At 37.9% G+C, this 25,138-nt stretch overlaps 1 protein-coding gene across 3 annotated transcripts in view; it reads right to left on the bottom strand.

Annotated features, from left to right (window-relative positions):
* The window catches only part of TPK1 (thiamin pyrophosphokinase 1), a 305,416-nt gene that overhangs the window by 227,609 nt on the left and 52,669 nt on the right, over window positions 1–25,138 (bottom strand). For 2 of the 3 annotated variants that reach the window (XM_079300661.1, XM_079300659.1), the window contains exon 2: window positions 21,487–21,561. The exons of the other annotated variant lie outside the window; for it this stretch is intronic. In XM_079300661.1, the coding sequence (XP_079156787.1) occupies window positions 21,487–21,561 (75 nt within the window). The remainder of the gene's footprint in view (window positions 1–21,486; window positions 21,562–25,138) is intronic. 3 annotated transcript variants of the gene reach the window in all.

The following is a 25,138-nucleotide window of genomic DNA, read 5'->3' as shown; positions in this document are numbered from 1 at the left end:
AAGACAAAGCACTTCCAGATTTCACATGAATGAAAAGAAATTCTCATATAAAAACAAACATACAACCCCCTCCCCCCCCCAAAAAAAAAACACCAACTCTCCTCCTATGAAGAGCATACTCAGTTTTAGTTAAACTACAGAAGCACAACAGTGCACACCTTATCTGGCTATTTCCTAAACTAGGACTGGCGTGAGCCCACCATTCTCTGTGCCCTAACTTTAATTTTCACTTTTCTTCACAGAATTAGAAAGAAAAGAAGTAAGTAATCAGGGATACCACTAGTTTGGTTCTTTTTTTGTTTGTTTTGTTTCTTTCTTTGTTTTGCTAAGCCTTTTGTAGAATAGAGAAGAATCAACCCCATGATGTACAATAATGTGCAAGGATATCTAAAAGCCTACATTATTGTATTCCCTTATATTATTGTGTCCTAACTTCCACTATGATATTCTGCTATGGGCATTAATCATTCCAATTTAATTTAATAAATTTAATAAATTTAATTATTTAATTTAGATTAGAAAAGTTTTAAAAGGGAACTTTACACTTCATCTCAGGCACAGAGATCTCTTCCTTCTTTTTCTTCTACAGAGAACATGCACATAATTGTTATGGGTCTTTGTTCCCATTGGTCAGGTTACACAAAACTTCATTACAATACTTCATTCTCTCTATCCACTTGCACTTAGCACACCCCATCTTTGTAAAGGAGGGTCAGCCATTGCAGCTCTGTTTTATTTATTTTCATCAATACTGGTGTGAACATGTATCACATTTGAGAAAAACAACAAAAAAGGATGGGCTGGTTGTTAACTGTTACAGAGGAGACTAAGGAAGTAAAATGGCAACCATGCAATGCTGGTAGTTCTCTTAAGGAATAAAACTTCTAAAATCTCCTTTATGTTGCTGACAACGTGTTTTGTACAAGACGGGTTTTCTGGCGTTTAGATGAAAACTTATGCTGTAATTTCAGTGAGACACTAGGTGAGAAACTAGTGGTAACACCTCTCTCTCCTTCAGCTAGCTACCTATATTCACAAAGCCTAGTGCACCTTATCATTTTGATACGTCTGTCCCTCTCTCAACATAAATATAAATTGATCAATCAATTCAAAACACTTTTTGAAAGAAAAGCACCATAATCACATATCTCTTACATGATCTAACTTTACATGGACGTAGAAGGAACAGGCTATTCTGTTAATTCTCAGCAATTAACCATAGCTGGCACAAAGAACAGCAACATCATGTCCACACACAGGCACAGTGAACCTTGGCTTGTACACGTGGACTAGTCTTCTGGAGCAAGATAATTATGTGAAAGAATGAACTGTGGTGTGGTCAAGGGCAGGTTGTAGATAATGTTTTGCACTGAACTATGGCCAGATTGATCTAATGCTTTACTCACCACCCTAACTGCAGTGCTTCTGGACAGCCAACTTTCTGGGAATCTCTTATTTTATTTTTTGAAACAGACATGTATCAGAAAGTGTTATCCACTATTCAAAAAATATCCATGTTGCCAGACTTCCTTTTCATTTTGCACTGGCATTCACTACCAATGTTCAATTAAGGAAAAAGTCCTCTAACTATAAATAAACCAGCTGGGTTCCTTAACAGCCTGTTCATTTGCTTGATTTCAGTTTTCATTAGCCTGTCCAAGACTGCAACTTTTATTTGATGTTACTAAGAATCATTTAATGCATTGCCTAGTGGCTTTTCCCAACTTAAAATTGTTTTTTTTGGCATTTAGCAACCACTAGCCAAAATACAAGTATCTAAATTATTAACATTTCCAGGTCAGAGAAACTTAACATCATAAAAAGGGGAGTACCTTGTGATTCTTGCTTAGGTGTGGGCTTAACCTGTTTTTTTATTTGCTGATGATTTAAACATAAATTTGTAGAAATTTTCCATGGTTGTAAGTTGCTAAGTAATGGAAATGACTTGTACTCAAGGAAGAAGCACTATAGAAAGCTGCTCAACAAAAGAATATTCCACGAGTGAATGTAAGGATTGCTAGTGCATGGAAAGCCTTATGCTACCTTGCCACAATATGGACATAAGAGAAAACAGAAATGAAAACTGTAATTTCTATCCATTGAAATATATATTTTTTTAATACTGGGTATGTCCAGCACCACTGACTTAGTAAGCAGATAAATTATTTTAAGTTAGACATTTTCTAGGTAATTACTGCACTCCTTATTATATGTGGATTCATGGAAAGGAGTGTGCACTATCCAGTGTATACTCTTTGCCAAAATATTTTTTTACAAGTGCAGGAATATAAAGTGCTATGTTAAATACTTGCACAGGGTCTGACTTGACAGTGTTCCAAATCAGACGCTGCTGAAATCACCCAAGTACCCGCCAAAATTGCAGGACTGGTGCCACAAGGAGCTGAAGTGTAAATTTGATCACAGTACTTGCAGCACTCTTTGTATGTGATCAGCCCTTACCCCACCAAGCCTGTTTTTCATAATCACCAGCACCCTGTTCTTGTATAAAATGACCATCATCTATCGGCATCAGACAAGCTCATTTAATATTTTACTGAGTCAATCCAGGTGCATAAATAATCTACACACACTTCCTTCATCATGGAGGTAAGGCAGACGCAAATCTATGAATAATTATGATTGCATAAATTACAATTGCATATACTGCAGCAAGATAACCATAAAAGCCCAATTAGTTCACTCATGATTTCCCTGTGGGAAATCTGTTCATTTTTGGAGGCAAGATTGTGCTTCTTTATAGAGGGTGTAAGCATTATTTTAAAGCTGGCATTAAAACTCACACCCATTGCAATAAATACTCTTTACAGTGACATAGTGACTGAGAAGCTACTAGCTAGTTGAAAAGCTTACTACATTCCTGAGAAGTCCATTTAAATGTGAATCCCATCTCCAGTTATCAATTAAGATGCAAGGATCTGACCTTAAGCAGAAGTCGCAGCCACCTCTGGTGTAAGCATCCACTGACTACTCAAGCATGATACCAATTAGTGAGTAAATTCTTGGTGAGTGAATGCAAGGTTCTCCAGGGAGAAGCCTGAAACATCCAGGTATTAACTATTTATGAAGCATAATGTGAATGAAAGGGTGGTCCTGGAAGAGCTGTATTGTCAGAAACTAGGCAGAGGGCATGCAGGGGATGAAAAAAAACAGATGCTCTTAGCAAGCCTCTATGTGTCAGATGGAAGACAAGCAGAAAAAAACCTCTGGTCTTACAAGTATCAAGGGGAATAAAGGTTTGAATACACATGCTGACCCTGCCTAACTGATTCATCCTGCCTAACTGATCCTAAAAATCTCTGCATAGCTATCAGAAGGACAAGTAGAAAACTACCCAACAGGATGAGTTGGGTCAGTATGTTAGCATCAGCACTGAGTCACCTTTCTGGAGGTGTTGCTGCCTTCCCCTTCACCAGGAAAGACTTTGTCCCCAGCCTATAACTCTGCAGGGGGTTATTGTGGCCAAAATTCAGGACTCGGCATTTGGACTTATTAAACTTCATCCCACTGGACTCTGCCCATCCATCCAACTATTCCAGGTCTCTCTGTAGAGTCCTCCTACCTTCCAACAGATCAACACATGCTCCCAGCTTAGTGTCATCTGCAAATTTATTAATGAAAGACTCAACACCCTCATCCATGCCATCAATGAAAATATTGAATAGTCATGTCAAACTTTCTCTATTTAGTAACAGGATAGGGACAATAAGGGTAAAGCCCTGGAGACTGCAAAGCTATCATCTAATTCTGAACATGCTGTGGTTGTCATTTTCCTTGACCACCTCTTTTTCTGTAGGCCTTTGTCAGAGAGCAACATTCTCATCAGGACTTTGTAAAACCCAGATACATATTAACAAAGTATCTAGAGCTGCCCTTTTGTCTGGGAGGGAGATTGCTAATGCTCTTAGCAGCGCTTCTTGAAGTCTGCTTTCCTTGGTGAATTTAGGAACAGTCTAGTGTTTAAGATTACTTCTAAATCATGCATTTAATTTTATTGCTTTTTCTTTAGATCTATAGATTTGAGTGAGCGTTAATACATCACTCATATTTCATTCAGTGATTGCAGTGCTTCACATTCTTTATATTCGCCTTCTAGAAATGTTTTGGCAGCAGAACTGACTATGCCAAAATGCATAAGAAAGGGTAGAAATAATAAATGCGCTATCAATTTGGCTGACACAGTTCAACATTTTAAGTTTTGTTTGTGACCCACTGTTCATCTCTGGCAATTTGAATATACATATGCAGTGTCCTTTTTAAAAATGTGTGGGACAATAGGGAAGCTCTAGTGTTATTAACATAATAAATCTTTACCAAAACAGTTTCCTTTTATATTGCAAGGGCATGCTGCTGCTGTGCTCATTTAGATAGTAAATTTTGAGGTGTGAAAAATTTGTTGAAATCTGCTGCAAGTCTTAGCAGGCTTGTAGGGAGGTTTTGTGGTGGCTTTGAGGTTTTTTGTTTGGAGCTTTTTGTGTGTGTGTGGCCTTTTTTCTTTTGTGAGTGTGCTACCTTATCCCACGGGTACTGCTTATAATAGAATGAATAACTGCACACTGAACATTTGTCCTTGCTGGTGCAGTAGAATCAAAATGTCTAGGCAACTCCTTCATGAAGATTGTGCAGGATGCTGTAGTTGATAATCCATATTACTAGCCATAAAAGGTTGGGCAAAAGATCTTGAAGACACTTTAGAGCAACAAATTTACATTTTATATGTTGTGTTTGCAGTAAAGAAGTATTAAGCTCCTTCCCAGGTCCAGAAGAATGGCACAATCAATGCCTACAAACTGAATGCACTTCTAAAGAGAAACTATAAAAGATTTTGTTCAGAATGTTTTAGGGATGTTTAAAGTCTATTAATTTTCTTATTCCTAGTTTGTTTGTGATGTTTTTCCTAGCATTCTATTATAATAGAAGAATATCACTGTTTCCCATTAATTAGTATAGTGGTCTGAAGGGGGCCTAATGATGTGTTTTCCTTTATACATAGACAGTTGCTGAACCTGGAAAAGAGGATTTTGTGTGAGTGTTGTTTTTTTTCTTACTGAGAGGGTAAAGCCACTGTAGACATCCAGATGGGAGGTAGAAGTCATTTTTAGACCCTGGTAGATACTGGATATCAGTGGATTTGATGATTTCATGATGAAATCTTTAGGCCCAGAGAATGGTAAGAAATAGGGCTGTCATTCGAGCCAACACCACTCTGATACAGACTGAAAATTTTTGAACCTTGGTTCGGGAAACCCCTCCATGTGAAGAGGTCAAAAGCCATTTGTCTGCTCTCTTGGGAGAACAGTGATTTATTTTCCTGTAATCAGTTAGGAGTTATTGATCTTGCCCTGGTGAATATAGAAAAAGTAGGATGTGAAAATGAGACACAGATTCCCATGAGGGCACTGAGTTGTCCTGACTTCTCTGTGGAAGAACTCCTCTCTGAACATGGAGGAGTGATTGCTTAGCCACATGTTTCCATAGGTCACTTCAGAGATTTTTCTAAGTCTAGAGGTGTTTCTGGTTCTCATGTCATACCTCATTTTCTGTTTGGGATTCAGAATCAGAATTGTGTTTCAAATTGTACTGCGAGTACATACCCTGCCTGTATTATTTCTGAAATGCCAAATGTTTCCAGATACAGATGGAAGCAGTGGAAAGGAACCACATTCAAGTCTAAAACATACATGTTCTGAGCAACTAATACTGTGATGATGTGTTTCTGGGGTATCTTCCTGTTCGCTCAGCATTTGAAATACTGTGCTAAAATAAACAAATTGCCACAGTGTCCACTAGGGACTGAAAACAACAATTCGTTTACTTGTATTAAAGCAATGTTTGTTCAGGATGTTATTTTTGTCTATGGGAAATGCTGTAGATCTGGCTGATTTTGTTTAGAAAAGGTATTCTGAATCCATGCTAGAAGCAGCTGAGGGAGAAGCTGAATGTGAAGTTTGACATGCTGTATTTTCATGGAGAATATACGACATTTGGGCATTCCAATAGAAGTGCTGAAGTTGCAATATACCCAAGCATAAATAAGCATAAGGAATGCTTTTTCCAAGTAGCTTGGAGAAGCTATGCCATTTAAAATTGGCAGGTTCCATAGTTTTATTTCTTTGGAAAATCCCACTCAAATCATGCTAAAAATACACGCTTGTCTAATTGAGGACCCCATACTTTCTTTTCCTGTTTTACAAATGAAAGCTGGGAAAAGATCCTGTCATGCTAAGATGTGAGTATCCATATATCATGAGTCTTCTTTTTGTGCATGGTGTTGTTGAGATTTGTTCAAGCAGTGATGATTATCAAGCTTTATGGTTTCAAGACTTACATAGAGTGTTTGAGTGTGATAAGGCAAGAGGCCAAAAGCCTTCATCAGTTGTGAAGGTTGTGTATAGCTATGTGGTAGTCTTCTTTTTTTGTAGGAGTTATTTATGTTTAGAAAATAGATATGGATAAATCTTCTTTGAGCCTTTGTTGGCACAAGACTGCAAGTCTTGTAACCACTGGTTAGCTTTCCAATAAGTTCATTAAATCTTGGCTTGGTGCCTATCTCCTCAAAGTATGATGGGCTGTGGATGATGAGCTGGCATACCATTCTGGATGTCATCTTGTGTAGGAGCATAAAGCACTAATTTGCATGATGATAGAATCTCAGGTTTCCACAAAAATGCTCATCCAGACAAACCCCAAACAGCAACACCTTCCTAAGTAATACTTCCCTTGGATAAGAATTCTTTGGAGGAATTCACTAAAATGAATTCTGAATGTTAGGGGCCATTTTTCAACCTGAACTTTTTTTATCTGCCAACTTTCTGTTGGAGTTTAATCTATTAAAGTTCCAAATGAGTGTGAATTCCAGTTCATTGCCCACTGATATTATTTAGGCTGTAAGACTTGTGAAATGGATTTTATTGACATGTTAAAGTTAACCCTCTCCTATGTTCCTTCACCATGGAACCCTCTGAATGTACAGGCTGCAACCTTGTCAAAATCTCCAATGTAAAAACTTTAGAAATGTAAACAAGTACTGATGGCTTGGGCTGAAACTAAATTACATTTATGTGACTCAGAATTTTAATTCTTTTCAGTAAATTCTTGAGGAAGGATTTAATAAATTAATGTTTGATAGTGAGGTATTTATTCAGATATTTTACAGCATTCACTTTTATGTGCAGCCATAGGCACTTGAGACAGAAGTCCTATTCTTACTCATGTCAAAAGTAGCTGTTTCCTTGACTTCAGTCACAGTTTCAAAAAGAAGTGAATATCTCACTGCTTTCACTGCCCTCACTAATAGACCTCATCACTCTCCAGTGCAGTGAAGTCTTTGTGTGAATTATCTTTCCTTAGGAGAAGAAGGGAGAAATTTCCAATAGGATGAGCTATCTATACAGTATTAATAAGACACTTTATTTCTTTCCTCCCTCATCCTACCTTCACAAATGCTATAATGGAAAACAGATATGGTCAACTGCTTCAGCTGTTTCCCATTCTTTATCTGAAAGTTACATTTTTATAAGTAGCTCATAAAAGAGTAATAAATTCTGATTTGCTAAAAGCCATCTGGTTAATGGATTGCTTCAGAACTATTTATAATAGGATCTGTCTATGTAATTAACAGTTAAAGGCACAAGCAGTTTGTTTTATAAGATGCATACTTCCATTGTTTATTAATCCTTGCAAGCAATGTGTGGCTACATTCTAAATACCAGGACAGATTTTGTTTAAAACAAGTGTAATATTGAGTTTGTAATTTGAAATACCATTTACAGCTTCATCATGTCACCAGAAATTGTCTCCCTTCACCAGTGTGTGCTGTTCTGGAAGGATTACACCTTGGATTTAAATCTAGTGGTTGAAAACATCAGAACTTGATGAAGGCAGAGGCAGTGATAGGGCCTGAATTTTGTCAGCCTGAGCAATGAGTTGTAGAATGCATGGGTGTAAATCTCATCTTCCATTCAGTTAGAAGGACAGGGGCACTATGGAGAGCTCAAAACAGAGATACAAAACACAGTGTTTTGTTCTGTTGTCTCTATTGGTGTGCAGGGCTGAGTTTCAGGTAGTTTGGCAGCCTTTCACCAAGTCCAGCCTCAACTCTCCTGCTTGTTTTGGCATACTGTTGCAGCTCCTCAGGGACTCACATGGCATAGCCAGCCACATATGTGGAAAAGTCTTAGGAACTACCACAGAATTTCTTCTGACTGACAGGATGTGTGTGAGGAAGAGTCAGTCTGTCATGAATCAACCACTTTCATAACTTTGGAAATAAAATGAGAAGGACCTAAAGATGTCAAGTGGTTATGTCCTTGGTGATATTCAAACCTTTATCTGAGAGGTGGAACAACTCCTACTACTTCCTTGGACTGTGCATCCTCTTTGTAGTGCTCAAAAATCTCCTTCAACTTAAAATTATTTTCTTAAGTGTTTCTTTAAAAGTCCTCTGAAGATCCAGCAAAATAAAAATGCTTAGCTGATCTTGTGCGAAAAGAAAAAGACTGCAGGCACACAGCAATTTCAGAGAAGCTGGCAGGAATTTTTAATGTGACTGAAAGTGTCTGAGTGACAAATTAGTAATAAAAATGTCACTAATTAGACCATAGTAAAATCTTGATAATCAAAACTACTTGGGTGAGACTAAATATATTCAGATTATGGGTAGGCCAGATAATGGGAATCAGCTGAACAGAGAGACAAGCTGGCAGCTTGTTACAAAGGGAGGCTTAGAGACATGGTGGGTGTTTTGAATAAACAAGCACCTAACATAATTACAGAACATAGTCCAAACGTAGCAATGAAAGGATAGTTGAATGAAGAATTTTAAACAGTGGGGAAACATCATCTCCCTTGAATTAAGGAGAACAGAGGTAGTGCTAGAACTTTGTGGTTTTATTGAGACAAGTAAGCCTGGAAATTAGGGCTTAAACCAGACTGAAATCTGCTCTGTTCTATCAAAATGGGTCCTGTGTGCTCAGAGGCCTTTTGAGTCTCCTAGTCTGCTACCAGCACAAGTTCATTACATGGGACATCAATAGGATTTGGGTCTGCAGCAGGATAAATTACCTCTTTAAGAGGGTTTGGGCTAGCTGGTTTCCTGAGGTAGCAGGAGAGCTCTTTAGTAGGATATATACTATAGGTGACATACTTCTGGGGAACGGGAGGAGACACAAGGCGGTTTATTTTATTGTTGAGCAGCTGGGTTAAGAAATGCGGTTTAGTAGAAAATGTGCACGTCCAAAGAATAAAGGAAGAATCCAAAGTCAGTATCAGCTACTGTGTGAGAAAGAAAAACCTCGTTTTTGGGGAATGTCTTTCAAGCAGAAGCTTTTTGATTCATTGGTTGGTAAGTTGAACTGACTTACAGGGATGCCATGATCCTTAAACTCATTTGTTCTGCTGGTTCTAATGCTGCATTTTTGTCCTTTTTACCATTTTTTCTCAGGTGAGATTGTGGGAGAAGTAGTACAGCAAGTACCTAGTTTAGTGCTTTCACATGAAGCAAATTTATGGTGTGGACTGAAAGGGCCTTTGGTATGGAAAAGAAAACAACTTTGGGAAACAGTGCTATAGAACATGCAGGATAAAATGGCTCTGCTAGGAATGCCAGCTTTTTAACCAAAGCTAGTAGCTTCTCAATCACAATGTCATTGTGAAGGCTACATATTACAATGGGTGCAAGTTTTAATTTCAGCTTCAAGGTAATACTTACACCCCCCAGAAAATAAATTGTGTGAAAACAACCTTATTGTGTTTTTAGGAATTTTTTAGGTTTTTTTTTCGTAGCTGATCCAGCTTTGCCATGTCATAGCAAGACTAAACTCAAGTGTGATTCCTTTTGTTGTTCCAATTTGCTGTTGTAATCACTTGCATCTTGTACTGGTATTACTGAACTATCCCTTCTATGTTGCAGTAGGATCATTTGTGATGATGGCAATCACAAAGGACAATCACAAAGTAATGCTGATCTGTTCTTGAAAATACCACTTTTAAACACCATTTGATTTGAAGCATCCGCATTTCCTGCCCAGGCAGAAAGGGACCTGGGGGTACTGATTAACAGCCAGCTGAACAGGAGCCAGCAGTGTGCCCTGCTGGCCAAGAAAACCAATGGCATCCTGGCCTGTATGAGGAACAGGGTGGAGCATAGCAGGAGCAGGGAGATCATTCTTGCCCTGTACTCAGCACTGGTGAGGCCACACCTTGAGTGCTGTGTCCAGTTCTGGCCCCTCAGTTTAGGAAGGACATTGAGACACTTGAGTGTGTCCAGAGGAGGCAACAAGGCTGGTGAGGGGCTTGGAACACAAACCCTGTGAGGAACGACTGAGGGAGCTGGGGTTGTTTAGCCTGGAAAAAGGAGACTCAGGGGTGACCTTATCACTCTGTACAACTCCCTGAAAGGTGGCTGTAGTCAGATGGGGGTTGGTCTCTTTCACCAGGCAGCAACTGATAAACCAGAGGATACAGTCTCAAGCTGCACCAAGGGAAATACAGGTTGGATACTAGGAAAAAGTTTTTTTACAGAAAAGATAATAAAGTACTGGAATGGTGTGCCTGGGGAGGTGCTGGAGTCACCATCCTTGGATGCATTTAAAAAAAGACTGGATGTGGCACTTGGTGCCATGATTTAGTTGATGTGTTAGAGCATAGGTTGGACTCGATGATCCTGAAGGTGTCTTCCAATCTGGTCATTCTGTGATGCTGTAATGGAAAAGACTTAAGAGTAGAAGACAGCACTGAGATTAAATAGAGTAGACTAATTATAGACTCCCAGTGACCAAGGAAACAAGAGAAAATTACCAGACATCTGGGCTCCTATTCAGGCCTCCATATATTCTCACTTTTAGATACCTAGGAGATATATCTAAATTTCTAAAATCTCAGATCTCTGTCCATTGACTGAGAAAAATATTGGCATCAACCTAAGAAACTAATAAACTTCTACTAAATATCCCAAGTTAAGAGAGATGTAACTGGAGTACCCAGTGCACTACTACTTAAACAACTTGATACCTCGTTAGTGTGAGATTTAGTGGACATTTACTATGTCTCATGCACCCTCTTATGCTTTCTCATCTTCTTCATGAAGCAAAGGGAAAAACAGATTCACAAATGTAAATTTTAAAAAAAGGAGAAACTGTAACTTTTGCTGAACAGTTGATAAGATCACAGCTATTAATATTATAGGCCCACCAAGGACAATGTATAGACAAATTCGAAGAACCAGTCTACTTCCTTAATACATTAATATACTCAGGAATTAAAATTGGCTACAATCCTTCTTGTTCTGACCTTTTTTCCCCTACAAATGAGGGATAACACAGTAATTCTCTATGTACTTGGGCACGTTGCTCACCCTTCTCTCTCTGTCCATGCCTTTTCTTGCTTTCTGTTCCCACCACAGCTTCTTAAACAGTTACTCGACTTCAGAAAGCAAATCAAAAAAAGCAGAGTCTCTGAATCTCTGAATAAGTAAGGAAGTGAACCAAAACAGACAGAGATATTCAGAGGGTTCAACCTGCTCAAAGTTCTTTGTAAGACTACTACTGCCAACAGAAGCTTTTTCTGATGGTCTAAAGCCTTTCCTGCAATGTAAATACACCTTTTGATACCTTAGGACAGCCTCGCATTTATTTGTCAAAATGATTACACAGCTCAGTTAAACAGAGTTGACACATGATTTATGCCATGCTAAGGGCAATTCATTTGACAATGACCAAATATTGTGACTTCTTGAGCACATTTTGCTGATATTAATCACTTTCTCTAGAAACCTGATCAGCAATCATGTTCCAGATCTGCAATTACTGCACATCTTTTTAGCAATGAAAAGTTTTAAGTCTGAATGACCACAGAGATTCCTTCAAATTCAGCATCCATCACAGAGGACATAATTTTTCACATTCACTTAAAACTGGGATAAGAAGAAAATAACTGTAAAAATGAGAGAGAAAGAATTTCTACTCTACTTTAGTGATACAGGCTTACCCACAAAATTCTTCTGACTGCTAAAATTCTTCAAGTTTGAAAGTTTTTAGAGAATGAGAAACTATACTGCACTGCTTATAAACCATACAACTGCTTTGTAAAGGTTTATTCGTAGTCATGCTCTATGCAGGGAATAAGGGACTTAATATTTATCCTCTTAGGAATAGAAGGTATAATTCCTGTTCCCTTTATCTTGGATTAGCTTTCAAGACAGTAAGTGGATTGTTCAAACATTCAGTGTTTTCAGTAGCTTTAAATCACCATGAAACATAGGCCAAGCCATTAAGGTGTGCTGCATGACTGCATGTCTCAGCTGCTCAGTGCTCAGCTTCTCTCCCAGTCCTGGATGGGTAAAAGGGAAGGTTAGGAAACCAGAGTCCATTTAAGGTGGCAATTTAGGCATCCCAAACCAAAAGATAATCAAAGTAGTTTACTTCTGGTGTGATTTGGGCCAGAGACTGCACTTACATGACTTTTGCCTTGTACCTCAAAGGACTTCAAAATCCAATGGATCCACCTTAATTCTGTACCAAAACATGAGCTCTGTTATTTTGTTGAATCATATATTTTCACAGGCTAAATAACTTACTCATAATGTTTTGTAAAAATCTGAAGTTTATTAGTAATGTGCAGAAATAGCATATCCCCAAGATAATTTTAAGTGATTGTGACAGCATGTTATGAATTTTTAGTAGTTTTAGGACACTTATGTTACCAAATAAGTCAGTCTAAATGCATTCTGAGCCTTTCCAATTCTTGCACTTCAAAATGTTTGGGGCCTCTTCAAAGACTTGCAGTGTCAAATTAGCCCCTCTTTCTCTTTCCCCCCTCAAAAGAACCACATTTCAAGTGTGCTGTTCTGTTATTATCCAATTTAACCTGACAATCAATTACTCATAGCTTTTATGCCTCACAAATACCAAGCTAATAATATGGACAACTATGGCCTACTGGAAGCTAGGGCCTAAAGGTAAGGGTTTGTTGTAGGCAACATCAAGAACCTTGACAGACAAGTGCATGTTCAGACAAGGGAAAACCTAGTTACCTGCTTAATGACTTACACTGCCAGAAACAGAACTCCCAAGGAGCCAGACCATGGGCTCTGAGCATAAGCAGAAAGGATTTGAAGGAGCTGGGGTGTTTCAAAAGAAAATCCAACAGAATGAAACTCATACTCTAAAGTACCAAATTATTTCAGTGCTAATGAAGCTGACATTGAACCAACATTGAACCAACATTTATTCTTGTGGTTACATCTTATCCAGGACATCCACGTTAACATAAGGTTTATTTCAGTGAAAAGAGAGGGAGGCCCTCTCATTAATGAAAGAAATTTATGGAGGTCTGAATCAAATTAATTCAAAATAACTGAGGGAATACTGATACCAATAGCTTCTACATCAGGCTGTGCTAGTCATAAAGCTTCCAACAGTAGAAGATAATTAAAAAACCCTAAAAATTATAGGTTGTCCCCATAATTTCTGAGGTCAGTGGAATTTTCCCCAATGAAAATCTTATGACAATGTTTGGATTCTGTTCCAATATGATTTACTGCTGATGAAACCAAAGATAGGCTGATATACATCACCATTGTCTCCTCAGAGTATTACAAATTGTTAAATTGCAAGGAAAAAATTGTTAGTAGTCACAATAATGGTTCCACTTCTATGTTTTACATTTTTGGCTGACATCTAACCAATTACACATTAAAAAAATAATTCTACTATGCTGTTTCATAAATGTAAATGCACAGACTATTTTAATAACACATTTATTTAATGCTGAAATTTAACAAAACAGCCTCCTGTACAAAAGAAAAGATACTAGTAGAGCAGAAAAGCTGGCTATTTTCTGACTTACATGAATTTACAGTTCAATCTTAATACTTGATAATATGGATGAGCACAAGACAGCATGTAAACCATTCATACAAGAAAACCAGCAATCCAATCCATATTCTTAAACTACTGCTGTCCCTTCAGGCACTGAACACACTGAAGGATGCACAATCCATCAGTCAAGTAGCTAATAAATACTAGCATAGTCTCAACATACTACAGAAGAGTTAAACAGTTCACTGGCTGAGTTACTCATACTGCAGTCATGGTAATAAAGTAATGAAAACATTTAAAATTCAAAATCTGGAAATACAACAAGACTCAGGGAAATTAAAAGGACAAAATCCACTTTTAAAAAGTGGTCATCATTTGAAATCACCATTGGATCAAGGTGAGCCACTTGTACCACTGTAGGTTTCTTGGGACTTTTTTTCTTTTGTTTTCTTTTTTTTTTTTTTTTTTTTTTTAATTTCCTTATTATTAAAAAAAGGTTTGTCTGCCTTTAGGCAACCCTGGAGTAAGAGAAAAAGGAAGACTATAACACAATGGTTTGATCCAAAGGCCATCACAGCCAGTGAGAAGACCCTGACACTGGCAACTCTAGATAACATCCATATTTTACAGGACCTTACGCTTCACCCTCGTAATGGATTCATGCTAAGCTCTAGCTATGAAAGTAATACTTTTGTCCTGTAGTAACTCCCAGAGAAACAATGGTTTTAAATGCTTTTCACTGTGTAGCTTGAGGCAGTGAAAGAGTTCCTTTTATGGGATTAAAAGGCTGCTCTTTTCTGTCACAGGTCTTACTTATGCTAACCTCATGCATTCACCTCTGCTCCTGGAGCTCATTCCCAGGTCCATTGCTTTTCTTGAATCACTAACAAAATGAGCCATGAATCATCTTTTTTGTCTACTGTCTTATGCTGCCTTTCTGCTTGGGGTGCTCTGAAGCACTCTCCTGACAATATTTTCCAAAGCTCCTTCTTTCAACAGTCCTCTGGGAAACATCATGGTAACCAGATATATAGCACAATGCTATCAAAGGCTTCTATACAGCAAATCTTGTGACAATAGAACTTCCCTAATGGGATTTGCATCCTGGCTTCATAGAAACAGCACTGTAATAACCTCCCGTTTTTCCTTGTGCTGTAATCATCTGTTATGCTTCTCACTAGTACTTCAAAGTAATTCTCTGTTGTTCTGTTACTCTGAGCTTCAGCTCAGCAGGGTTTAGTTTTTCAAAGCATCGCAGAGGGGAATCTTAATTACTTTTTTTTTTTTTTCATTTTTCAAACAAAATCTCAAATCCATAAAACAAACAAAAAATTATTTTAGATCTCAGAATTTCCTGCTGCTGGATTTGCAGAGAACTAAAATCAACAACAAAATATATTCAGCCTACTGTATCTCAAAATTTATCTTGAGACTTCATTCTGTCACAGCATCTACTATGGTGATGGAGCTTGAACCATGCAAAAAGGCCTAGAAGATCAGCTCTGTTCTCAGCTTTGCCAATAACTATCTAAAAATTCACAAATATGCCCAAGACTTACCTTTTAAATTGTCCACATCCCCAGGCTACATCTCTCAAGAGGCCAAATTCCTAACCAGAAAGGCACTTAAAACATATATGTCACAAATAGAATAATTTTATCGTATTTCTGGAGTTTAAAGCTTGGTTTTCTGAAGACAAATTTAAGCTTCCAGTTCACTACTGAAAATCTGGTTGATATCAAGCTTATACAGAGTCATAGGCAAAGTGTAGTCTACAAAAGTTCTCTTCTCAAAATCCCTTCTTCCAGTGCAAACTACTGCATGTCCTAAAATCCAGATCCTACTTTGTACCTTGAGTCCTGAGTCCAGTTTTTTCTTGTCTCATTTCAAAACAGACATTGAAGTGCTGGAGCACGTCCAGAGAAGGGCAACAAGGCTTGTGAAGAGTCTGGAACACGAGTCCTATGAGGAACAGCTGAGGGAGCTGGGGTTGTTTAGCCTGGAGGAAAGGACAGACTTTATCACTCTCCACAAGTGCCTGAAAGGAGGTTGTAGACAGGTGGAGTCATCCTCTGCTCCCTCTCTCCAATTCACAAGATATGAGGATGTAACCTCAAACTGCTCCAGGGAAGGTTTAGGCGGACATCAGAAGGAATTTCTTCACAGAAAGGGTTGTCAAATCCTGGAATGGGCTTCCCAGGGAAGTGGTAAAGTCACAGTCCCTGGAGATGCTCAAGAAATGACTGGATGTGGCACATAGTGCGGTGTGCCAGGTGGTGATCAATCAAAGGTTAGACTTGATGATATTGGAAGTCTTTTCCAAATGGCTTATTTCTAAGCTTAAAGCATGGTGCTAGCTAGCCCTAGAGAGGGCCAGATTTTCTTGTTCCTAAAGTAGTTCATTGATTCCCTACCCTTTAGAACACTTGAAATAACTTCTCTCAGACTCCTGTAGTTGAAGGACGCAACTTGCATGCAATCCAACAACAGCACATCACCCTAACAAAATATTGTTTAAATTAAGTGGGATAGAACATAAAATTGAAGTTATTAAATACAAAATAGAAATTATATTCCTGTTTTGTTTCAAATGTGGAAAAATAAACTTCATATTGACATTTTAAGAGTCTAATAGAACTGAGTCCCTCTGTCCTCAGTGGAGAACAGTAGTTTAGCTAAGGCCAGTAGTGAGAGTTACTGCTAGTCTGGATGCCTGTAGGAAATTGCAATAAAGCATAAATGTCCACGTGACATCCCAATAACCATTTTTTACAAACATTTTCCTATTTATTAATAGTAGCTGCTCTGAATTCCCTCAAGTTTTATGTTAACTGCCAATTCTGGGTCCAGTACAAATCTGAGATATATTACAAATAAGTTCAGATAGAAATGAAAATAAAAAGTGAGAAAAAAGCTTACCATATGCCAACCAGGCAAGCTCATTTAGAACAGATAAAAGGGTAAGTGAATGACTGCACAAACTAGTAATTCTAGAAGTGTAGGTGAGTTCAACCCCTAAAGACTAAAGGAAAAAGTATCAATCATGGAGAAGAAAAAAATAGCACCAGGAAAAGTCAGGTTAGTTCCCCTCCTCTCATTAAATTACAATATCCTTTCTTCTGCTCTGAAACATTAAAACTGTTCCAGCTGATCTATTACTTTCCACTCTGTACATCTGAACTGATACCTGAACTTTGTATTGCCACTTGTATCATATTTCCCTCTATACATAGCTCTTGGACCTCAACTGAAGACATTCAAAATATCAGTCACCAATTACATTGCAGTCACCTCCAGGTGCTAACCAACCATTCATTATTAGCATTTTCACCAAAGAGTAGGCTGGTCTTGACAGGAAAGCTGCCTGATGTTCAAGACAAGATTTAGAATTGAACAATTGCTTTGGTTGTTACTAATTGGTATTTATAGAGATGGAAAATTGCAAAAAACTCAGTTTATGGATATTCCATCACAATATAAATAGTCTAAGAAAATACCATTTACTTGAAGACAATTTAACAATTTGGATTTGACTTACTAAATTGCTGCTGTAGAAGAATGTTTTCTGTTATCTCAGTATATAGACCCTCCACACAATATAGAGCTGAAGTCTCCAGGGTAAGCAACGCTCCTCTTTCTGGAGCTCCTCCGTTTTCATGATCTGCAAGGTGTCATAAAATGCCCATATACTATACATATGAAGTGGCTGCTTGTGTTGTCTGTAGAGCAGTATAAGACAGAGCTAGACCCCAAGTTCCTTCTCCAGAAAGAATGGTCCATGGAAGAGGGATGTGCACTTGAAGGACAGACATTTTTGCAGCCTGGTTTCATAGATGTCTCCTTTCTATCAACTTGTCCAACATTACATACACCTCCCACAAGTCAGGATTCAGTGACCCCCATTCCAAATGGATGTTGGTAGCTAATTCTAATACATTAGCCAAGAACATTTGGCAGTACGAATGGCTAAGATGTAAAGTTGTTCAACATGTTTTAATTAAAAGCTTTCAAAGAAAGTGTTTATTTGTGGAAAGAAATCACAATCCTTTTGAGGAAGGCACAGTAGCCAATCACAGCCGTTGTGAGAACTAAAAAATACCCAAGGACACATTTTCCTACTATAAAGCACAACTTCATCAGATTGCCATAGAACATTGCCATTTCACACTGACTTTTTAAGTAATAATCTTAATTTCCAGAGCATAACTCCTTGTTCTTTACCGCTGTCATTGTCAACATATAAGAGTGGAAAGTACTCTGCAATGTACAGCCATTTAACATCCTATCATAAAGCAGGGACATAAGAAAATTCTGGATCACTTGAGTAGCTTGCAGGGGTAATGTTTTCAGAAACAAGAAACAATTTTCAGATCCTGAACTTAAGACAATTTTCACTGAGGTGATTTCTCAGCCCTGTAATAATTCTGCCTCTTCCCTAGGGAGACATCAAAAAATCAGAGCACTTGCAATCACTAGACATAGCTGAAACTCTTGGCATAAGTCATTGCATTTCTGATTAAAGAGATTTTAAAAAGCAGAATCAGAGTCTCGGGAACTTTCATTTGCACCCCAGAAAGCCCATTCTGTTTTCAGTCACTAAAACCTGGGCTTCTGTGCTTTTCAAACTTAACAAAAAGACAGCTTCAGACTTTCAACTCACAGTCAATTCTGTGAAAGATATATTTACATTGGAAATCACTTGAGAAGTAGCCCCTGAGATTAATTCAAACTGGATTTTTCCACAACCATATTTTTTTTTATTAAACAGGATTCAAAGCAGGAGGTAGAAACTTTGCATAAGCAGGAATTTAGGATGCATGACAGTGTTCTTAAGGTAAAGCCTACTGGATCCAGTCTTCCTTATAGAAAACTCACAGACAGAAAAATGTGCAGCTCTGAGAAAAGTAGGGCCCTGACTCTTCAACATGACTTCCTATTCCCCTTCACTGACCTGTTCTTTTTAATTTCTCTTGTGATTTGGTTTTTCCCCTTCTCACTATATGCAACTCAATAATTCCTTCAGGGAACAATCAGTGTTTTCTGCCATATTAGTCTTCATCCTGCTTTTGCAAACTATCCCTTCTTCAGTATGCATCCATCTCACTTTTAGGACAGCACTAATACCAATGACTGTACAAAACACCAAACAAGTGAATATATTCTAGACTGATTAATTACAGTAATGATACATAATAGACTAATATCATACAGTCCTTAGCTTGTACTGCTTCACTATTGTCACTTACCCAGTTTGTGTGGCAAGAATGGTAAAATACCTCTCTTGGAAGTGATGAAATCTTGTTTCAGTGTCCTTCATAAAGCACAAGGAAGGAAGTTCATGCAAATTTGGACTGACTGAAATAGTTCTTTTGAAAGTATGTCAGTAAAAATAGATTTCATAAATGTGTGTAATAAGACAAAGGTTAATTAGCTGCAACCACTTTTTCTTGGGGTCAAGAGGAGTTACACCTGGGATGATTTTAGCCTAGAATAGCCACTTATTGATGTGATTTTTTTTTTTAACTTACAACATCTCACATCACACCACTTTTTACTTGACACGAAACTGACAGAGCCAATGAAAGAACTTATCTTGATAGGACACAAACTACTTGGAAATAACACATCTCAGCATTCTGTACTGAGCATAAAAACCCAAGATTCCTGTAACCCCAAAAGAAGTGGGACACTATCTTATTTTTCCTTTGTATTTTGTCTCCCTTTTCCCCTGTGTTTGTGTAGATGGCAATATTCTATGGATTAGCAACCTCATTATTTCCTTCTCATCTCCTTTATGATATCTCAAACATATATAGCTGGTCATCAAGCACTGTTCTTATAGATGATTCCCTCAGAACTACTTTCAGTTCACACACCAAACCCCCCAGGTTCTCCTAGTCCTGCAACAGTCCTGCGCTAAAGCACCTTCAGAAGCAGAATCCAAAAAACTGCTGACATCTAGAGTAGTCCACCAGCAATGTAAACCAGGCATTGCCAAAACCGTCTCCTGGATTCACTAAGGTTTGCTGAAGAAAAATATTTCACGTTTACCATGTAACCACCTCCATCTGTCATTTTACTTTGACAGAAAACATCCACCTATTTCTTAAAGTAATCTACCAGCAAAAGACTTAGTAGCTTAATTAGGACTTCTGCTCCTCTCACAAACTCTTTGGAAAACTATTTACAGCACCAGTGATCACTTTCAACACAGTTATGCTCAGAGAACAGGAGCCCATTGAGGCAGCTTTAAATAAGATAGTCTTTGGCCTACTTGATTTTATTCAGCTTCTTATTTCAACCCTTTACAGAAGCATTACAGTTTAAAGGCTCATTAATGTTACAGTAAGAAGCACTCTATGCCCCAAGGTTTGATCAAATGAGGAAGATTTAAAATTTTGAAAGACAGACAAAAAAAAAAGTCTGATAACAAAATACAGCACAAAAGTAACATAAGACACTAAATACCCCTTTCAGAAACTGTTCATGTCTGGTTTACTGCCTCTTTTTTTTTTTAACCTCAATCCTGGAAACAGGAAAGGTGGGACAAAGAAATAAGCTCAAATGCTTCACCTTGTTTCCTTCCCTATTTAGTACAAAGCAGGTATTCCAGTGTATCTTTTGAAATGAAAAAAAATGTAGATTCACATCTATAAAATAACTGGACAGCCCTTCCATGGAGCGCTTGTTACTTTCTTGCTGATTATGCAAATGAAAGAGAGTTTGTTTGGGGCACAGCACTTGCTCAGCTGTTTTGAATCATCTTGTACGTATCTCTTCCTTTCTTTTATCACTCCTCTGGCTATATGGGTACCTAATTTGGGTTTATTGGAATTAAGTGCTATGAATACATCCTGCTCACTTCATCCCTTATTTCAATTCCTTTTAACTGTACAGCTACCCCCTGCCAGTCCTTATGCCTATGGTGCAACCAAATAGCTCTATCTGATCCAGTCAGTTAAGAGGAATCTCTCTGCAAGGTTCCTGTTCTGGGAATAAGTTAGAGACAGTTCCTATGGCTTTTCAGAAAGCTTCTGAAGGATGACGTTCCTGGAATTAATAGCTCCAAGCTCCAAGGAGGGATTAATAGCTCCAAGCTTGTAAAGATTTACATATCTTCACAAAATGTCAGTAATTCTGAAGCTATCATACCAGAGATGATTAGCACTGTGCATATTTAACAAAGGGGTAGTGAAATCTGATTTGCATATTTTTGACAAGCGTGCAAATTCCCCACCGCTTTCACAACTTAATACCTACACGGTTCATTTTATTTTGATTAAATTTAACACATTTCAATGATGACCTTTAAAAAAATGCTCACTTCCAGACTCTTAAATGCACCATTGATCTGCTACACTTTGTCAGCAAAACAATGATCATTCCTAAAAAGCCTCTGAAAAGCTTGTCTTACACAGATCAGTGCACAAAGTTCCCACTGACGTGTGCAATGCAGGGATGCAGAATTTGCATAATCAGCTCATTTGCTGCATTCAGCAACAAGGGACATACTCTGCCAATTCACACTCTCACCAGAAATTGCTCTGGTAAAGAGGAAATCTCCACGTTGCAATTCAACAGACATGAAGTACATTTGCTGGGTAACAGCTAAGAAAATAAGCAAATGAAGATGTATGTAAGTTATTATTACCTCTGCTCCACAGACAATGAAAATGACCTTTGTTGAAAGGCTGGTTCAGAATCAGAAGGCAAAACTTCAGGTTCCCTGTAAGACAAATGTTGGTTCTCATTAGCAAGAATATTGATTTTTTTGTCCTTTTTATTTCATTTCAGCCAGATTACTTTTAGTCCAACCATATCAAGAATAACTCCACTAATTTCCTTGCTTCTCAGGTTTTACCACTGTCAGATTGAGAAACTCTCAGAACTTCATAACATACCTTTTACTTGGTGGGGTTTTGCTAAATGTTTAATGTATAAGAGACTTTTACTTATGAAGGCCATCCTCAACAGGACCCAACATCTATACAGCTTTCCCATTTAATCTCCCACTTAGTACTGCTGCCTGGATGTAGCAATTACTGACATGAGTTTACCATAGTATCTGCTAATGGGGAAGACTGGAGGAGACTCCATAGAAAGATGTCTCTGACTACATCAAATATTCTATCCTCCTGCAGGATGCAGAACTCTTGCTGCCATCAGTGGCTTCTGTGCCTGTGTTTTCATATTATGTAGAAGCTCTAATTGTTATAGATATTTTACAAATAAAGAATGAAAGGCCATGACCCATGAGCTTAAAATCAAAAGCTAGTAAAAGCAAAAGTGTACTTTAGCCTATGTTATCTAGGTGATACTGGAGACTAAAAATCTCAGTGGATTTACCAGCCCAATTTAACTGAGCTCATAAAGCCTCCTGCCCCTGCAAAACGTGCATGGCGAAGGTCGATATTAAACCTACAATTAGAAAAGCCTTAAAAGAAAAAAAAAGAATGTATGATATAACATACTTTGAATTCAAAGAGTAAATATGTAAATCATTGATGGCTGCCTGCAGTGGGATTTGCATTATTTCACTTCCTAATTATCTTGCCAATCATATAGGAATACAAGCTTTCCTTGGAGCTTGATATCCTTAGGCAATGAAGTTAATGAATATTATTTGGTCATGTGAACCCACTGTAATTGAAAAAAGAAAACCTCTATCACTAGAAAGTCTTTTGAGAAGATCTAGTATAGCAGGAGGCAGAAAGGCTCCAGTAGAAGCCTGTGGCCTAAGCCATATCATATTACCAAGGAAAATACAGCTGCTCAATGTGCTGAAGTTCAAAGAACATCTAGAGATGGGAGTTGGGAGGGGCAGTCTTTAACATAATTAACTAAATGTGTGATTAGGAGAACGAAGTGAAGGTTAGCACACTGGGTTACCACTATTCTGCATCTTCTGTACCTTTCCCTTTGAGTGATTTAGGGCTTCCCTCCCCACTGACCCATTAGATGCCTCACTTTCCTAAAACGGAAGCAACAGCATTGTCCTCCTTCATAAGGATCAAGAGAAACATTAACTAAGACCTAGATGATTTTTACACCAGTAAAAAGTGTACATGATTATCATAGCTATCTTCTGCCTGGTTTTTTCAAATACCTTCCCTCAAGTCTTCTGCTTCCACCTTTGCTGACATCGTCCCCTCTTCCATTTAATTCATGTATATATAGGGGAATAAATCTTCATAGGGAACAAATGGAGAGGTGAAAAGACCAAGTAAACAAAGGAAAGTGAGAAAAAGTTTTTTCTTTGTGCAGTCTGAACAATTTTGCCTTGTCCTTGAACTTTAAGAGAAAGGTAGAAAACAATACATTCAAACTAAGTACCAATTTCCAGCTGCCTCACAAAATGGGACCTCAGCAGCAGATCTCCTAATGATTGTTAAGTGAGAAAGCCTGCCAACTCCTTGTATTAAACAGAATCATCTAGTGATGCCCTCCATTGAAAGGAGACAGCAAATATCACAGGTTCTGTTACTGGTATGATAATACAAGCAGACACAGGTGCTTTAAGCATCTTCCTCCTGGTGAATCACAAAAGGCATTTCTGTGCCTGTTTTAAACCCTTAAGCTATTTTAGCTTATGAAAACAGCCATAGATTTCAGGGTTTTTTTCAGGAATAATCTTGTTATATATATATTAGGGTACATTTTTGAGGCCAAGGCCTGGCTGTAGGGTGTCCACACTGAGATTTCAGAGGCTGATTTTCAGAGATGACACTTCCAAGAGCTTTCAGTGAGGCCCATAAGAGCTGCTGGGTCTTACCTGTTCAGTTGTTGCAAAGAAGCCAAGAAGAAGATGCTCACAGCACATACAGTTAGGAGATGGGGACGGGGGAGGGTGCATGTGTTTAGAGTTATTTTTTAAAGTACAGTTACAGGTTGAAAAAGTAGACAAATGGAAATTATTGTTTCACCTGCTTTTAGAGAACACTCCAGTCATTTCAAACCAGTCATTTCATACAATTAAGGCATGATAAAATGCTATGATTAATACTATGATTAATGCTGCGAAAATGTGCCTAAATGTCAATATTTTAATGATGCCTGCTGAATTAGTATAAAGCTTCACATGAGACTCAGTCCTCAGTAGATATAAAACAGTAATAAAATTGGGCTGCAATAATTTCCAACCATTGCCATAAAACTATTAATAAATTGGGACATCTGATGGCAAAGACCACGTCAACAGACAGAATATACAGCATTCATCACTCTGAGAAAAACTGATGAGAACTCACTGTGCCACTGCTCTGAGCACTCTACTGGCTATTTATTTGAAAACAAATCTACTTCAAGGCCATTTATCTCTAAAAGCCCTTAACAAATTAGGATGCATCTATCTCCTGGACTGTCTGCCCATCTATTTTTCACAAAGATAATTAGCACCCTGACCCAACCATTACTCTATTTAGACTAATGGGAAAGAGGTTTCTGTAAGCAAGAAATCAGTAGCAATGTCCCCGGATACGGCTATCTCCACTGAAGAAACTTTTATAAGCCTTTTGCTAAAGGCAGAACAAGTTCCTCTCTTGCATAGTTTCTTCTATTTTTAGTATCATTTTCTCTTTCATTATGTACTTTTTCAGCTCTTGCAGCCTGAGCAGAATCAACCATCTGCAGCAAAAGCAGAAAATTATAAATTGCTCTCTACAAAACCTCCAGCTTATACTTGATATTTACATCAATGCAGAGAACAAATGGAGTCAAGCCCCACAAAGTCCTCCTGTAGAAGAATTAGCCACACAGGAAGGCCTGTGAAGTACAGGCCCACAGGAAAGGAGGATTACTTACATTTAAGGAACCAAATTCTTCCCTCATCTTGTTTTTCTATTTGATGCTTATAAACCTTGCAGACTTACAGGCATAACTTATGGAGTAACTATGAACATGTGCAGAACTATGTGAACAGGCAGTTCTATGAAAAAATATAATTAAAAAAACTTCTAGCAGACTTCCAAAATTCCTAATCTTTGAATAAAGCTGGATCACTTTTATTCCTGTTGGAAACCTTTCCTAACTTACAAATCCATCAATCAATTAATCAATCATTAATGCTTACAAGTTTCTATACTCATATCACCAGCTCATTCCTACAGAAAAATGTTTTCTTTTCTTCTTTCCAAAATTATTGAGTTGAACTTCTTTGATGAAACTTCTCATGGTTGCTTTGAAAAGGACTTTTATCAAAAGTGTTGTGAACATCCCTGATAGCCTATGCACTGCCGATGCAATGACTTTTTGCCACCTTGTAACTCAGAAAAATTCCAATATATTTTAGAGCACAGATTTGTTAT

Source organism: Erithacus rubecula, assembly GCF_903797595.1.
Source record: "Erithacus rubecula genome assembly, chromosome: 3".
In the NCBI taxonomy this organism is placed as follows: domain Eukaryota; kingdom Metazoa; phylum Chordata; class Aves; order Passeriformes; family Muscicapidae; genus Erithacus; species Erithacus rubecula.
Note: the sequence above shows the minus strand (reverse complement) of the source record. Positions and strands in the feature narration are given on the sequence as shown.